The 18136-nt window shown below is 46.3% G+C and overlaps 1 protein-coding gene across 7 annotated transcripts in view; it reads right to left on the bottom strand.

Annotated features, from left to right (window-relative positions):
• The window catches only part of CTNND2 (catenin delta 2), a 933747-nt gene that overhangs the window by 12362 nt on the left and 903249 nt on the right, over positions 1-18136 (bottom strand). For all 7 annotated transcript variants that reach the window (XM_026455692.1, XM_023218279.1, XM_023218276.2 and 4 more), the window contains 2 exons: positions 8617-8743; positions 4165-4296 (listed from right to left, as the gene is read on the bottom strand). In XM_026455692.1, the coding sequence (XP_026311477.1) occupies positions 4165-4296; positions 8617-8743 (259 nt within the window). The remainder of the gene's footprint in view (positions 1-4164; positions 4297-8616; positions 8744-18136) is intronic.

Raw genomic sequence — 18136 nt, forward strand, 5'->3', positions numbered from 1 at the left:
ATCCTCAGAGCCTGGCACAGCGCCTGGTCTCAGTGGAGACCCATAGAGTAAGTGCCCCATTTGCTGAATGAATAAATGAGTAAACCTTAGATAAATCTGCCTTCAGAGCTATAATTTGCTGTAGAAAATGTCACTTCAGGGATAAGGTGAAATTTTGTTTTTTCTTTTGCTCAGAATTAAATGCACATTTTTTTTTTTTTTTTGGGACGGAGTCCTGCTCTGTCGCCCAGGCTGGAGTGTAGTGGCCAGATCTCAGCTTACTGCAAGCTCCGCCTCCCGGGTTTATGCCATTCTCCTGCCTCAGCCTCCCGAGCAGCTGGGACCACAGGCGCCCGCCACCTCGCCTGGTTAGTTTTTTTGTATTTTTTAGTAGAGACGGGGTTTCACCGTGTTAGCCAGGATGGTCTCGATCTCCTGACCTTGCGATCTGCCCGTCTCGGCCTCCCAAAGTGCTGGGATTACAGGCTTGAGCCACCGCGCCCGGCCTAAATGCACATATTTTTTAGAACATTTGCACTATTGTAGTCTTGGCCTCCCTCCCTGCTGTGAAATCATAAACAGATTTAAGATTCCTCTTATCCGAGGAATCTTAAAAGCATGAGGCAGAGTTTGTGGCTTCTGAGCCTAGGATGTTAATACTGGAAGTTCTTTCCCCTCACCCATTTAAACAAGACCATAGCTGAGACTGAACTACCTTTATGGACGCTTGAGGCAGAGGAATTCACAGAGGCTCCGCCCTCATATGGCCCAGCTAATAGTGGATGCACAGAAAGATGCCTTTCTATTTTTCTATCAGCCCTCAAATACCCAATTTCCAACTGAATCAACACCCTGAAGACTAGAATGACTTTCACAGGCATAAGAGGCTGGGTGTGGTGGCTCACGCCTGTAATCCCAGCAGTTTGAGAGGCTGAGGGCGGAGGATCACTTGATGTCAGGAGTTCAAGACCAGCCTGGCCAACATGGTGAAACCCTGTCTCTACTAAAAATACAAAAATTAGCCAGGTGTGGTGGCAGGCACCTGCAATCCCAGCTACTTGAAGTGCTGGGGCAGGAGAATTGCTTGAACCCGGGAGGTGGAGGTTACAGTGAGCTGAGATTGCGCCACTGCACTCCAGCCTGGGCGACAGAGCGAAACTCCATCTCAAAAACAAACAAATAAATATATAAATAAAAGGCATAAGAAAGACACTGACAGAAACAAACAGACCACTGGAAGAAAGGGTATGTGGGAAGCTCAGATGGGAGGGAAAAACCTCCAGGTGAATTTAAAGGTCAGGCGGTGGAGCTGCTGGGATGATGCAGCCCTTGCTTGAGATGAACTGAACACGTGAGGTTCCCAGGCAGCCAGGACTGCAAGAACTTGCTGCTGAAGCCGGCATGCCTGAATGAACAGCCGACTGGATTTCTCAGGGCTCCCCAGTGGCAGAGAAGCACTTATGAGAGAAGAATTTCAAGAGGCTTCATCCAAGCTAGAAAATGAATCCAGAAAAGGAGGGTGGGGGAAGCCTGGAATAAACACCTAGATGGATGTGAACTTCTAAGAGCTCAGCGGAAGAGATGACAGCTCCATCAAAGAGATGTTTCCACTTCCAGCCCTCATAGGCTGCATTTTGAGGGTGAAGCTTCCCTTGTTTTCATATCAGAAGGAACGTTTTCTTGGCAGGGAATGAAACAAGGAAGATGGCAGTTTTTCAGGTTATCTTTCAATGCACGGAACTTTCAGTGTCCTGTGGATTTGTTCTTGAACAAGAAAAAGCATTGCTTTTGATGTGGAGGCCACGAGAAATCTGATTTTGTAAGTAAACCCTGGAATGATGGGCATTTGCTAACATCCTGCAGGGTGGGGGCTGGAAACTCAATCTCCCCATCTCTATGTGAAAGACTGGCTTCCGGCTTGGCTGGGGACTTATTAATATCACTATTGAAAGTGGCAAACCACCACTATCCTCATTTCTGCTATCCCACCGTCACCTCCATCACCCTCAAGACCACCACCACCACCATCACTGCTGTGATTATAACAGCCGGCATTTACACAGCACTCATTGGCTTTAGAGGAACTTCCCTATATACACATATTATTCAATAAAGATCTCAATGTTCTTTCTGGCTTGCTACATGATTGATAGTGTACTCCTGAATTGCATTTTTAAGTAAGTTAGAGCAAAGCTGTTTAAGCCTTTAAATAAGTTTGAAGAATTACATATACTGAAATTGTCAAGATCCCTGCCATTTTCTAAGAAGATTAAATATCAGAAACATAGTACATTTTAGGCTTCATTTTATTTTGAGTTCAGGGCACAATCATGTGCCATTGGAACTGTTTTGACATAAACATGCACACCCACACCCACACCCACACCTGAAGGTCTTTCGAATGATCCTCTCGGGCAAGAGAGTTACAGAGAAACACTAAACTTAATAATAATGCAGTCAATCTCACAACTATTCTTTAATCTCAGTGTATCATGCCAGACAGCTGGTGGTGTGGCTACCCAGGGCAATGCTAACTGCATATGGAATGGGTCAGTTGAATTTGGTGTCACGACTAGTTCAGCATAATCAGTACAAATTGGATCCTCTGCCGAATGTCTACACTCCAGGGACTCAGAATTCAGATTCACAGCTTTCTTGGTTCCTGTTCATCTATGCGGCAACATGTAAGGGGGGAAAGAGTGACTGTGAATAATAACCTCGAGTCCATGTAATGAGTTAAGTTCTCCCATTCAGGAAACATCTCAGGAGCAGCACTGAGGTGTTCCCTTGTAGGGTCTGCACATGGAGGCAGAATGTGGTCCTGGGGGCAGGGATAAGAAACATCTGTTTATTATACTTTTCTTTATGCAGCTGAGCAGAGTTAACACGGAAAACACTGCCGCTGGGGTAAATGCATTTGCTATTAGAAAAATTTATCTTCGCTGTCCTGGTTTGGGAGGCATTTTAATAAATCATCCAATTTGTCTGCTCTGCTTCCCTGCCGGTCTACACCGAAACACTACTGGAGAACTGCCTCCTGCTCTTCAGATTCCTCTCCTAAGCGGGTCTCAGTATATGCACGGCGCCCTTTGCGCCCCGGCTTTATGAATGATCTAACCTGGCCTTGTTCTATTAAAGGCTCTTCTTCATAGCCTATTTTCAGCAGGGACCCATCTCCATGCCCATGTGGTAAAGAGGGTATGGGGTCCCCGTTGAAAGGTCCTCAGGGCTCCATCAGCTCTGCTTTTAAGGTATAACTCCCTCTACAGCCAGAGCCCACGTCCTGCTTCTTGGAAGAGGGCCATCCAGGGAGAGGGTGAGGTATGGAAAGCTCGGAGGGGGCTGTGAGTGCCTCAAAAGAGGTATATACAGAGTGTACAATGTGTGCAGAATATACAGTGATTTAAGGGTAAGCCCTGTTATCAGATGGGCTGGGCACGGCACGGTGGAGGGGGCAGAGACGGGCACTCATTGTATCAATTCTGGCCTCCATAGAGTCTTGGCTGATGAGAAAGGAAGGCAATGGGTGTGACTGAGATAGTGAGGGATGATGAGCATGAAAGATGAATGCCTCCTCAGGGAATCTGCAGTTATCAGCTCTAAGGAAGCTTCTTGGGGGTATGTCATGGTAAGAGGTTGTATCATGACAAGGGAAAATATCTCAACAGTAGTTTCATGGGGTTCCGCTTAAATCCTCCTCCTGCCCTTCCTCTTTCCGTCCCGCCCTCCACTCCCCTCTCCCCCCTCCCCTCCCCTCCACTCCCCTCTCCCCCCTCCCCTCCCCTCCCCTCCCCTTTCCTACCACCTTCTTTTCAGTTCCCTCCATTCCTAACGCACAGGGCCTGTCTACACTGCCTCCACTGAGTCCCCTCCCCAATGGGTGATGTCAATGAGGAAGAAATATATGGGACTCTTCTAATTTGAAAGAATATTATGAGCTGGGCAAACCAGAGGAAAGGACTGAGAAAAAACACGGGTAGAAAACATTTTCTCTTAGTTATGCTTCTAATCTTAGTTCCAATTCTTGGGAATCATCATTATCAAGCTCTCAAGTGACCAGACAGCTGCTAAGTCCTGCTGAGCAGCCGGGCGCTGCCAGCCCGGTGAAGCCTGAAGCCCCATCCTTCAGTCCTGCGGCAGGTCAAGCCACCACGTCCCAGGAGGGGGCGCGCGAGGGCCGCTCACCTGTCATGGCGTCTTTCCTGGAAGTGTGTTCGCCTTTAGCTCCGTGGTAGGTGGCGTTGCTGCCGGTGCACTCATAGTCTGTTTTCCTTTCTTTGAGGCTGATCATTTCCCGAGGTGAAGCTGGGGCACTTGCTACATAAAGAAATCAAAAGGGTGACTTTCTGCGTCTCATTCTACAGCGTGTGTACCTTCCACAGTCAGGGTCCTCCCTGCGCATGGTCCCGCATCTCTCAATGCCTACGTGAGGACCTCATGGGTTTTCTTTATAATTTTTATTTTTTGGCAGTTTTGGCTCTTGTCCCTACCCCATTCCCTCAACTGTGACAACTGGTACTTTATAGTTAGGGGGCACAGGTCTTGGAGGCTGGCAACTAGGGACCACATCCTGGGGCCATTTTCCTCAGAGAGAGAGATCATGAAGGGGACATGACCTGCCCAAGTTTTGTGGGGCAGTTTAGGAATGAGACTGCTTTTGGTTTCTTCCTTTTTCTTCTCTTTTCCCTTTCCTTCCCACGCTCCCTTCCTTAATTAGATGTGTTTCAGAAGATCTATTACTGATATTGACTAATCCTTGATTAAAATAAATGCAGTTTTACTTAAACACTGAGTCACCTAGAAACTGCCTTAAAAAAAGTCAGAGGAAACAGCTCTCTACATAGGATGATTTATGGGGCAGAAATAACCAAGCCCACAAAGACCTTTGTCTGTGGCTGGGGTGGGTTGGGGAGGGGCACGGAGGCAGCTCTAGTTCCTGCTACGGCATTCTTGCTCCAGCTCTTTGCATAAACACCCCAATAATCTCTGAGGCCCTCCTTACACCTCAGCCACTCACTGCCTGTCCTACTGGGAGGCTGAGCCCTGCCGTTCCTCTTGCACCAATTTCTAAAGTGCTGGGTTGTAACTGGAGCATCCTCCTGGGAGTCCGTAACAAACTGTACTAGAAGAGAGGAAAAGCTGAACTCAGAGGCAAGGAAGTCAATAAAAGGAGGTTGAATTTTCATGAGTGATTGAATGGATTGGCAGCAACTCAACCTTCCTGCCAGTGCAGAGGGGCACTGGGAGAGGCGGGGAGGAGCCGTGCATCTGGGTGAGGGGGCAGCTGGTCGCGCACCCCACCCTGTGGGCATCTGTAGCTGTGTCCGGCTCCACAGGAGCTCAGGTGCCATGTCCTTCTGTCAGGAAGTTCTCTCCAGCTCCTGTAGCCAAGGGCAGTGCTTCAGAGCCTTGTTTACCTTCAACACTCGCTTGAGAATTTATGGATGCCCAGAGCCCATCCTGGACCTTTTGAGTCTGAATTTTCAGTGACGGGCTTCAGAATCCATATTTACCGAGCCTACCTGATGACTATTAAGGCTAGGAATCCCTAGAGCACTCTGATTTTTAGGATAAATCCCTTTCCTTTGCTAGTCTCAAAGCGCCTCTCCAGCCAAACCTCAGTTTACCTTCCAGTTTATCATTCACACCATCTGTAGGGTCCCTTTGCTCCCTGGGTCTGTGGTCCCCCTAAGGTATCTCTCATGTCACTGTCTGAGTCATGTGATTCAGTTTGTCACCCTTAGTATCTTCTATGTACAAATTCCTGTGCTAGCTACTGTGGGAGGCGGACACGCAGATCACGTGGCTCTTCCTGAACTTGTGCAGCTGTCAATCGAGTGAGGAAATGGATGTCCAAGTAAACTAGAATGAGATGCAGAAGTGCCCAACAGACATCACAACCAAGTGCTGGGAAGGTAAACGCAGCGGGTTGTGGCCACCATCTCAAACCTATCAAAATAAAATCATGCCTCAATGCTCAGCTCTTGAAGTCCTCAGGGGTTTTGGATCCTGGATGCCTATTAGAATTCATTACCTGGAATCCTTTAAAAAATAGCGAGGCTTGAACCCCACCTGATGCCAGCTGGCCAGCAGCCCTGGGTACAAACTCAGTGGCAGACAGGGAAGAAAACCACGCAGCTCGGACAGCTGCAGCACCCTCATCACTTGTAGGACAAGCCTAGAGCTGCAATGACTTGATCAAGGACTGAACCTCCCTGATCCACGGTGACCCTGTGCAGGTGCAGATAATGCCCAGAGTCTGCTGTGAGGGAAGAGAGGCCCCAGGGGAGAGGACTGACAAAGGCTGGGACATGGGCCATCTCCATCCTGAATGTGAATCTGGGGAGATGTGAGGGGCAGCCATTGTGTCTTATGAAGATTGGGGTTCTGTTGCTTGGAGAGGGGAACCTCTGCAAGAACAACTGAGTCCTTAGCAAGCCCTGCCACTCAACTGGGCTCTGCATCCAGTTCCTGCCTGCTCGCTGGTGCCTCGCTCACCTCTTCCATCTGCTGCTCCCTTCTCTTCTGTTCACCACTTTTTTCTTCCAGGAAAGTCTCACTTCCTGCCTTTGCCCTTTTGCCACTGGGTCTTCCCTAATAAAGGTTAGCCTTTTATGAATTACTGCCACACAATCACGAAGGGACAATATTTTAAAGGCTGTTGACCAAAGCTTTTAAAATTAGAATCCAACATTGCCCAGCTGGTGGTGTTTATTAAACTACATCAAGTGTGTAATTATCTCCTGAGACCTCACACGCAGCGGTCCTTCAAGTCTCCGGTAAATCAGGATTAAGTTCTGGGAAAAATCAAATCACGCAAACAAGTGTTTATTAGGTGTCTGGATGTGCCTTGCCTAGGAAATCCTGAGGCAGCGCACTGGCTGCATGGCTGGGTGAACACAGCCCTGCCTGCTTGCCAGAAAGGGCTACTTCTCTCTCCCGGCCCTTGCCGATCCATTATGTTGTTTCATTCTCATAACACTGATTGGCTCACTGTAATTCTTAATAATTACAGCTTTCCAAAAGACACGGTCCATATGCTTCCCACACTCCGTGTACTTTATCTTTTTCAGCCTGCTGGAATTATGGAAATAAGAGCCTAAGAAGCCACCTCCGTGCTTCCGAGATGGGTGGACGTTTCCACAGGTACAGGGGGTTCCTGATCATCACCAAGGGTTGGACGGAATGTGATAAGCAATGACAGTACACTAAAGGGACCGGCTTTCACAGGGCTGGGAGCGGGCCATTTATTTCAGTCAGATATTGGCCATTCATTTCTCATCATGTTGACAGTACAGTCTGGTATGGAGTTATGCAACCATCATTCTCGGGGGTAGGAAGACACTTTGCTGGGCAATGCTCTCCACCAGGTCCTCCCAGGTGCCATTTCAGAGAATAGGATTTCCTTAGCAGGAACAGGGCAAAGAAGAGTAGGAAGAAAGCTTTCATAAATTAAAGCCTACATCGCTGTGTCTGTGTGGGCGCATATAACTTGTTATCCATCTTTCATTCTCAGAACGAAATCAAAATGCAGAAATCAAAATAAAAGTTTTAAAAACTTAAACTGTGAGGAAAACAGCAAATTTATGCCATTTATATGACTAAATGGTGTGTTCACATTTGCCTGTCATCTTTCCTCTGATTTTTGGCATTCCTTAACGTGAATTAAAAACGGTATAAAATAAAGTATTTTTTATAAATAAAAGAAGTTCAAAATTTAAGCAATAAGAATGTGACAAAATTAGAAAAAATTAAATGGAATGACTTAGAAGTTATAGTTGGCTATGATAAGAATGTGCTGGTTTATTGTTAATAATAACAATAAACCTTGGCATCTGCTGGTTTATTGTTAATAATAAAAAGCTAATTAGATATGGAGCAGTTATGAAACCATCAGTGATATGTGTCAAATGTATATCACACTGAAGGAAGAAAGCACATTTGGTCTCCTCTACTTTTTATCCCAATTATGACAAAATGCAACTCAAACTATTTTTATTTTATTTTATTTATTTATTTTTTTGAGATGGAGTCTCACTTTGTCACCCAGGCTGGGATGCAGTGGCATGATCTTGGCTCACTGCAACCTCAGCCTCCCGGGTTCAAGTGATTCTCTTGCCTCAGCCTCCCAAGTAGCTCGGATTACAGGTGGGCGCCACCACACCTTGCTAATTTTTGTATTTTTACTAGAGATGGGGTTCTGCCATGTTGCCCAGGATGGTTTCGAACTCCCGAGCTCAGGCAATCCGCCCACCTCGGCCACCCAATGTGTTGGGATTACAGGCATGAGCCACCGTGCCCGGCCAACTCAAACTATTTTAAGTTGGAAAAATTGTCCATGGAAACCCCTGATTTGCAGACACATGACAGTTTTCTTTATACTCGTTCCTCATGAATTCAGGTCCATTACATGCATGTCATGCATAGGAACCTGTTAGAGAAGGAGATTTGCTCTGAGTCTGTGTATACAAAACACAGAGCGGCCACCACAGTACAAAGAACAGATTCATTTCCTACTTCTAGCAAAAGTCTGAATGGAAGGCTCTCCTCTGTGTAGGGGCTGGCTCTGGGTCTGGGCAGGAGGGTCTTTGCTCAAAGAGAAATAAAGCCTGGCTGGCTAGCGCGGCAGCCTCTTACCTGAGCGGTTGTTGGGAGACACGCGCACAGGGGAGATGGAGGGCGTGCGGGAGGAGGAGTAGGGCCTTTGCCGGTCCCTCTCGATGGTTGAAGACGAGGCTACAAAGTGGTATTGTGACCATCCATCCTGCAAAACACAGCACGCTCCTGTTAGATGGGCAAGACAGAATGATTCTTCACCTCCAGACATTTTTAAGTGCCAAGTATCTGGATTTGCATAATATTTCTATACTGTGTCAAAAGAGGTTCTTGAAGCTCTGCGCCCTCGTCGAGGTGAACAGAGCCAAATGTGAATGAAGACATACCTCCTTCCCTCCAGATAGCCTGGCGGGTAGGGTCTGTTTTCCTTCTGTGGAATAAATGGTTTCTTTACTAACCTGCTCTGGTCAGAAGCTTTTACTTCGATGAAAATACGATGCTCAGAATGTTAGGGGACCCAGAAAGTGTCTATTTTTTGCCTACCTGGTTCCAGCTCTGCCTGGCTCCCTCTTCCACTGCCTCAATATTTTCCACAAGGGTTTACCCCTTTGCTCCCAGGACCTATCTGTTGGCAACCAGAATCCAGGGCAGCGTCCTCCCTTCCCGTTTACCTCCCTGTGTCCTTTCCAGCCCAAAATGCCCCACCCTGCCTGTCTCCAAGCTGGTTTGCTCCAGGAATGATATTTTTCAATATACAGCATACTCAGAATGCATCCTACCAAGCCTCTATTAGGCTTCCGGTATCTAGTTAATATACAGAAAGCATCTATACTATTTTTCCTTATAAAAACCACATAAATATATCACAGATTATTTTGTGAATTTACAAAGCATAAAGAAGAAAATAAAAATAGCCGGTAATTCCACTCTCTTCACCTGAGAGAACTCCTGTTAACATGTCGTGGTATTTCCTTCCAGTCTTTTTTTCTTTTTAAAATAGATTTTATTTTTCTCCAAGTAACATGTTAAATAGTACCAACATTATAGCAAAGAAAAGCAGTCACCTGCCCCACCCCCAAATCCTCCTTTACAGAGGCCATTGCTTTCAATTCTTTTAGATATTTTACTTTTTTCCCTGATAACATTTAGACTTTTAGGGGGCTCAGTGCTTTGTTCTCTTGGGATTGTTCAGAGAATCTTGCCACACAGTTAGCACCTAGTAAGTAAGCTGGGGAGTATCTTTTAAAATCATGCACCTCTCATTCTGGCTTTATGCTATCAGTCAAGTAGAACAGGAATAATGAGAATTAGATACACAAAGATTAGTCTTGGTGTATCTAATAAGCATTAGACAGGAAAGTGGAAATGAGTATGCATTTTGTTTTTTATTAACTCATCTATTTATGTTTTCAATGATTTTTGATAGAGTTTTGAGCCCCTAAAAAGTCTAAATATCAGAATAAAAAGTTAAAGAATTGAAAACAAGTGCCAATGTAAAGTGGGAACTGGGGAGGGGAGACAGTGCCTGCTTTCCTTTGCTATAATGTCAGTAATATTGGACGTATTACTCTAATGGAAATGAAACCAAACTAATGGATACTATAATCTGCATTCTACAGGAGGAATTTGAGCCTTCGAAAGTAAATGGGCCACCCAAAGTCAAACAATACAGAAGTTACGAAAAACATATTCATACTAACATGTGGCATTCTAACAAGAGCTTGGAAGGAAAAACTAAGCAGGATTAGGGGATAGAGGAACAGGGGCGGGGATAGAGGAGCAGGGTGGAGGGGGATGGAGGAGCGGGGGTGGGGATGGAGGAGCGGGGTCAGGGATGAAGGGGGGCAGGGATGGAGGAAGGGAGCGGGGATGGAGGGGTGGGGGAGGGGAAGGAGGCGGGGGACAGGGATGGAGGAGTGATGTGGGGATGGAGGAATGATGTGGGGATAGAGGAGTGGGGTGGGGATAGAAAAGTAGGGGTGAGGATGATGGCATCTCTATTTTTGGAGTGGGGTCAGGGAGGTGCTGTCGGGAGCCTTAACATTGCAGCAGGACCTGGAGATGACAACTGAACCAGACCCTGGGGACACAGATCTGGGCTTCCCAGCCAAGGGAAGAACAGATGTGAAGGCCCTGGGTGGGAACGGCTTCTCTGGTGTGAAAACAGGCTCCTGGGACTGAAGAGGAGTGAGCAGTGGGACAGGAAGACAGGAAAGCTCTGGGTGTCCAGGACAGGTTGGGGAGGAGTAGCCACAGCAAAGCCGCTTGGGAGAGCTGCTGGACAGAGGAGAGATGGTCCAGGCTTGGAGGGTGCTGGTGGTGGGAAGCGTGCAGATCTGGTATCCACACTGGAGGGTTTGCTGGTGGCATGGCTATTGGTGTGGGAAAGAGGAATCAAGCCTTACCACAATGCCTCTGGTGTGAACCACAGTGGCCTGAGGTACCCTTCACTGAGCCAAGAACAATGGGAGGGAGGGAAGTAGCTTTAGGGAGTGGAACCAGGACTGCCTCATGGGGACATATATGGTTACCGAAGAGGGACAGAGAACGAAGCAGGATCTGCAAACTGGGATCTCAGGGCTGGAGGCAGAATTTTGGATGTCAGCATATAGATATTATTTAAAGCAAAGAGAATGGATGCAAACCTATAAGCGAATGCAAATAAAGGAAAGCAGAAGGCAGACTGAGTGAGCCTGGGGACATTCCAATATTGAGAGGGTGCAAAGAGTAGGGGAAGCTTCAAAGGAGACCAAGAAGGAACCCAGGAAATGACAGGGAGCATCAGGAGGGTGTGACTGTGGCGTCAGGCGAGACCAGGAGAGCGATGCGTGAGGAGGAGAAGGAGACCAACAGAATACCGAGGAGGACCAAGAGCTGCCCCGGTGTTCTGGGAGGAAGGAAGTCTTCGTGCCCGCGACAAAAGTGCTTTCTTTGGTCAGGTTGGTAAATGTCTAACTCCAGCGGACCCAAAAGATAAAGAGAATTGGTGAAGGGGAGACAGTGAGTACGGACAAGCCTTTGGCGAAGTTTGATTATAAAGGGAAATGGAGAAATGGGCTTGAAGAGAGTGAGGCTGGAGAGATGTTTTTCATAGACCACCCAGAAGATATGAGACTATTTCATGTGCTGATGGGAATAACTCAATGCAGAGAAGGAAAAACCTGGGGACATAGGAGGGAAAGGGAAAATGGCAGGAAGAACATTCTCAAGACAGGAAAGGTGAATAAGACCAATGGGGTCATTGGCCACAGAAACAGTCAGACTGTGGCCATGGACATGGGGAAGAGATGGGTAGCTGGGGTGACAGGAGGATAAGGATATTCACTGTTGATTTTTTTATTTTTTATTTTTTGCATTTTCTCAGGGAAAATGAGAAGAAGTGAGGTCATCTGCTAAGCCTGAGGAAGAGTCGGAGCTTAGAGAACAGAGAGGAGAGAGGAAGGAAAGGGAGGAAGGAAGGGGATGGGGATGTGGAGCGGTTCTTGAGTTGGGTGGGGAGTGAGCTGACTGGCCAGGTCAAGTGGCTGGGGTGCTGGGCGGGGCTGGAGGCCGTGGCATGACTGGTCAGCATCCATGTGTGCCTCTCGCCAGCCACAGTCAACTGCCCTAGGGCAGGTGTGGAGTGGCTAGAGTTGATAGGTCATCAGGCAACTTGGAGAGAGAGACAAGGGAACGTCACGGAAGCCCTCAGAAGCTAAGCCCAGTAGGGACGCAAATGTAGGTGCTAGAGCTGATATGGAGAGTGCAAATTGATGAGGGCACTGGTGGGCTTATGAGGGCTACAGGCTGTTGGGCAGATACTTCACAGGTGCCGGGGGTTTTCTTGAGGGAGGAGAGCGGAGATCCTTCTTGAAAGAGCAATGAGGAGGGGGCAAGAAGGACAACTGTTCCAAGAAGGACGTCTGCTCCACCTCCAGGGACACAAGGGAGGCAGGGTGGGTGGGAAACGAAACAGCCCTCGAGGAGGGGGCTTGGGGGCAGTGGCCTCAGGGCTGGCAGGAGATGAGCAGAAGAGGGGTTGTGAAACGGACACAGGGGATTTTGCTATTTTTTTTTTTTTTCTTTTGAGACAGAGTCCCTCTCTGTCACCAGGCTGGAGTGCAGTGGCGTGATCTCACCTCGCTGCAAACTCCACCTCCTGGGTTCAAGCGATTCTCATGCCTTAGCCTCCCGAGTAGTTGGGATTACAGGCATGTGCCTCCACGCCCAGCTAATTTTTGTATTTTTAGTAGAGATGGAGGTTCACCATGTTGGCCAGGATGGTCTTGATCTCCTGACCTCATGATCTGCCTGCCTCGGCCTCCCAAAGTGCTGGGATTACAGGCGTGAGCCACTGCGCCCGGCCAATTTTGCTGATCTTTAACCACAGGTTAAAGAGGGAAAAGAAACGGGAGGTGGACAGAAGACACATGGAATATATGGGGGATAACTGGCTGCTCACAGCCTTCGATCGAGGGGTCCAGGTAATGATGGTCGTCCCGGGAGGCTTGGGTGGTTGTGACAGCTGAGGTGATGAGAGATGAAGGGTATAAGGTACACATAAATGCCTCCTTAGGGAAGGGTGGGGGTGTGTCAGGGAACGGTAGGTATCGCGGCAGGAGAAAATGTCTCCACCGGAGTTCTGAGGTGTTCTCTGAAATCCTCTGGACGGTGGCAGCAAACACAGAGGAGGAGCAGTCTTACAAAAAACACGTGAGGGTGGAAGATATTTCAAAACTGTATGTGTCCGTTACTTATGTACGGGAACGATTAAAACAAATTTTTTTTAATCCCTGTCTTTTTGAAGGAAATGCTTTGTAGACGCCAAAAGTCCTAAATATGACCGAATGAGGACAGATCATTTTATGTTTGTCCCACTGCAATGTAGAAGGTATGCTTTGGGATTCCAACTAGTGGCTCGGGACAGTCCTTTAGCCAAAACCTTGGCTTCTTTGGTTATGAATGTGATGATAATCTGTGTGGTATTAAAGGTGAACAAGGTACTTTACAATATGAATCTTGGCTAAATATTATGTTCTAAGTCCTAAGGACACACTAGGCCTAAATGTGGCACAGCTATAGGACTGGTTTCACTTGGTGAGACATCAGTATGTCTGTTAGCACTGCTCTCTTAATGCAGGTGATTGGAGATACGTGTTGTTCAGCAATTCAGATTTCATAATGTTTAGACTATACTGCAACCACTTAAGTATTTACATTTCTGGAAATATCAGAAAAGTGAATGTAATAACAAAATTGCTTACAAAGGAACTCTTATATGGATGCACCCAAAAAACTCAAATCCTTTATAAAATCCAATATGGAAAATACGAATGCCTGGCAGAAGTATGGTCCCGCAGGTAACTTGCCTGTAGGTGATGGGGTTAGTATACACCTGAGGGTGATGAGAGTGGAGTGCGGTGGGAGAAACAGAGAAGCAACCCCTGACTCAGACCCCTCGGAGGATGGCCGGGGACTGCACGCCTGTGGGTATAGGCACTTTGAATGGAGGGAAGAAGGGAGCTTAAGGAATGGGGCAGAGTAAAAACGCAACAAAGGTCTTTGTTAGAGCTGTTTCCTGAGCCACAGCTCAGGAGCCTCAGGAAGAACAGAATACCTTCTACATTGCAATGAGACAAACACAAAATGTGCGTGCTGTGAAAAGAGGTGACCTTCTCTATCTCCCCTCTCTCATTCATCGATGCAGAGTGAAGGCTACAGTGACCAAACTGCACAACTTCAACACTGCTATCTATGCTCGACAATGCCCAGAAAGGACTTTTAAAATGTTAGTTCTGACGCCACATCCAGTTAGCCCTCTGTATCTGTGGTTCCACATCCATGCATTTCACCAACCAAGGGTGGAAAATATTGCAAAAAATATGGTCTTCACTGAACATGTACATGTTGTTTTTTCTTGTCATCCTTCCCTAAACAGTTCCATTATTTACATAACACATTGTATTAACATGACATATTATAGGTAATCTAGAAATGATTGAAGTTTACAGGAAAATGTGCGAAGGTTATAAGCAAATACTGCACCATTTTATTAATACAACAGGGACTTGAGCACCTATACATTTTGGTATCCTTGGGAAGTCCGGTAACCAATTTCCCACAGACATAGAGGAGCAGCTGCCAAATGTCATGGAAACTCATGTAACACTAGATGCTAGAGACTAGGGCGCAGCTGGCCCATGGTATATATCAATCAACACCCATTACAAACACAGTTATGTGGAATAATTAGCTACTTCAGAACAAATCTCATGGCCTTCCTCATCTTTTATTGTATAAAATCTTTAGTCATTCAATTAAAATAATGTTTTGTCTTTTAAATAAGAAGGGAAAGGAGGATAGAGATTATTTGGGAAAGTTATTGCTAAGCTGACATTCCTCCTATTCCACTAGCCATGTACATTTTTGTTATCTAGCCAGCTAGCAATCAATCTATTATTCATTTACTTCCCACTGTCACTCAGAAAGGCTTGGAAGTGGTTCACATAAGTACATACAACTTGGGCACATATCTTTTCAATCAATATTTGCCTCTTTAGTCACTGTTTTTTCTTGTTAAAATATTAACTTATTGTAGGCCAGAGACTTCTTTTGTGAATTCTGTTGTATCGGGGATTTCACCTTGGCTCTTCTTTGCGCCACCTGCACAACTCATGGGGTTAGATAAGAAAGCTCAGGGAAGAAGCAGGGAGAGTGAAGAATCGCCACGGTAGCCGGGAAAGGGCCACGAATCCTTCCTACGGATGATAAAGAACTCTTTTACTATCTGTCGTTCACCTTCAACAGAATGACCCAGAAGTTGTGCCCTTCAGCTGAAGACCCAGCTAAGCTGTCAAAAATGTGATATGATATCTGTGCCTCAAATTGGTTTTTATTTTTAACACATTACACTTAAAACTGGAGGTTGTTAAATTGTTCTAAGTATATAGAGATAGAAATCCAAGAAAGAAGACGAGTTCAAAGTCAATGAACTTTAAATTGCCACGAGGAACAATCTGATTTTCTTTATCTTACACCCTTTAGCTGTCCTTCCATCACTTTCAGCCTCTGTGCTCAAGTTTCCAATGTGTTTCTTATGAAACTGTATTATTCCCCAAAGCTACAGTCATCCACACGGGCATTTCCAGTGGTTCAGAGTGCACAACAATCGGGAGATGTTCATCCCCACAGTCCCACTACCATTGGTCTTCACGGTATTTCTAGGACGTGGTCAGTCTGTTTAGTTGATACAGGTCTTCTTTTTATGTATTTCGAGGGCCCTGAATTTATAACACTCTTCATTTTATATTTTTGAACATCCTGTAAACATCGCCAAGAAGAATGTATTACTAGAGAGACTTCTAACAGTTTCAATGAGGGGACTAAGTAGCTTTCATTTGGACTGGTCTACAGGCGGTTAGGACAACACACACTCGAGCCATAGCTTCTTGTTCTAGAAATTGTGTGACCGAGCGCAGTGGCTCACGCCTGTAATCCCAGCACTTTGGGAAGCCGAGGCGGGCAGATCACGAAGTCAGGTGTTCGAGATCAGCCTGACCAACAGGGTGAAACCCCGTCTCTACTAAAAATACAAAAACTAGCCAGGCGTCATGGCAGGCGCCTGTAACACCAGCTACTCCAGATGCTGAGGCAGGAGAATCACTTGAAACCGGAAGGCAGAGGGTGCAGTGAGCCGAGATCGTGCCACTGCACTCCAGCCTGGGTGAAAGAGTGAAACTCCACCTCAAATAAATAAACAAACAAACAAACAAACAAATAAAGTGCATGACATTCAGTTCAGATGAGCACAGGAGTTTGTTAGGTTTGTATGCAGGGGATGAGCTAGAACTGTCTGGCAAGGCCCAAAACTGTTCTCATGAATATCTTTGCACTACTTGACTTGCTAACCCTGGATGTCTCCGCAGACAGAGAGGTGGAATTAGAGAGCTGTCAGGATTATGCCCTTCTCTCCCAATTACTGGTAAGCTCTGTCTCAGCTTCTCTTCTACACATTAAGGGCGATGTGACTTATCAGCCTGGGGAGTTTTAAAAATAGTAATGACTGGGCCCTAGCCCTGAGGTTCTCTTTAGGTTATTCTGGGTAGGGCCTGTGTATCCTTATTTTCAAAAGCTCCACTCCTCCCCCAAATGGATGCTAATGAACAGCCAGGGCTGTGAACCATTGGCTTGGGGTTTCTTTGCATAGGTTATCAGTGACAAGTTGGGGCACATTTTTTAAAGTGCTAAATCCCAGGAGGCCCTTCAGTCTCCATTCCCAAAGTTGACTTACTATGGCAACAAAACAGGTCAAAATCTCAGGCCAGAGAGGTGCCACACACACTGAACCCCAATCACACCTGATCACCCAGCATGCACTGCTTATGAGACTCAATTTCAAACATCCCCACCTTTGATCAGGCAGTTCTATGACGTGGCAAGGCACTTTGTCTTTTTCTACCTGTTAAATCTTATCCTGCTTGGTTCTGTATGAGGCAAACAGGAGGCAAGCAATGCATGTTCATTCAGTTATTATTGCCAAATAAATTATGCCACCCTGGTTTGGGGGGAGCGTTCAGTAATGCAACCAGTTTTCTTTCCATTATACTAATAAAATGCTTTTACATCACACTACGGACTTTTTTTTTTTTTTTTTTTTGAGACGAAGTCTCGCTCTGTCGCCCAGGCTGGAGTGCAGTGGCCGGATCTCAGCTCACTGCAAGCTCCGCCTCCCAGGTTCACGCCATTCTCCTGCCTCAGCCTCCCGAGTAGCTGGGACTACAGGTGCCCGCCACCTCGCCCGGCTACTTTTTCGTATTTTAGTAGAGACGGGGTTTCACCTTGTTAGCCAGGATGGTCTCGATCTCCTGACCCCGTGATCTGCCCGTCTTGGCCTCCCAAAGTGCTGGGATTACAGGCGTGAGCCACCGCGCCCGGCCCACACTACAGACTTTTGCAATCCAGTCTGTCTCCCTAGCTGTGAGGCAGCAAGGGTGCTTCATTTATTTCTGAAGCCCTGGTATCTAGCATAGTACCTGGAACAAAGAGGTGCCTAATAAATGCTAGCTGGAGTCAATGATTTAAGATGACAGTATTAATTATTGTAAAATGAAATAATAATCAATTTCACATGTTTTATAGCTAGCATCCACAGTTTGTACACTCTATTCTATAACAAATAATGCAATCAGAACCTCAGAACCTTTTTCTTTTAATCATAGCTCAGAGTAACTTCATCAGAATCATCTTCTGCTGTTGGTAGATCTGTCTTTTATGACATACTCACAACTGTGCTGAAGGTAGTGTTAGCTTAGGTAAAATAGTAGCTAACGACAATCACAAAAAAAGTGGCTTTTGGCTTGCCTGCTCTATTTTAAATGGAAATTTCTCTCCACTGACCATGTTTAGATGGTAATTTCTCTCCACTGACCATGAGGTATATACAATTGCCTCCTCTTTAACCAGTCTGGAAAATAATTTTGAAGCATCATTATCTCTGCCACCTCTGGCCCCTGGGTGGGTGCTGACTCAGTCAGAGCACACAGCTTGTCCCTCCACCTCCAGTGCTTTTTGCCCCAAATGCATTCAGTTCCCCTCAAACACAGAGCCTTAGGAGAATCAGGAA

The sequence above is a fragment of the Piliocolobus tephrosceles genome, chromosome 4 (assembly GCF_002776525.5).
Source record: "Piliocolobus tephrosceles isolate RC106 chromosome 4, ASM277652v3, whole genome shotgun sequence".
Classification (NCBI taxonomy): domain Eukaryota; kingdom Metazoa; phylum Chordata; class Mammalia; order Primates; family Cercopithecidae; genus Piliocolobus; species Piliocolobus tephrosceles.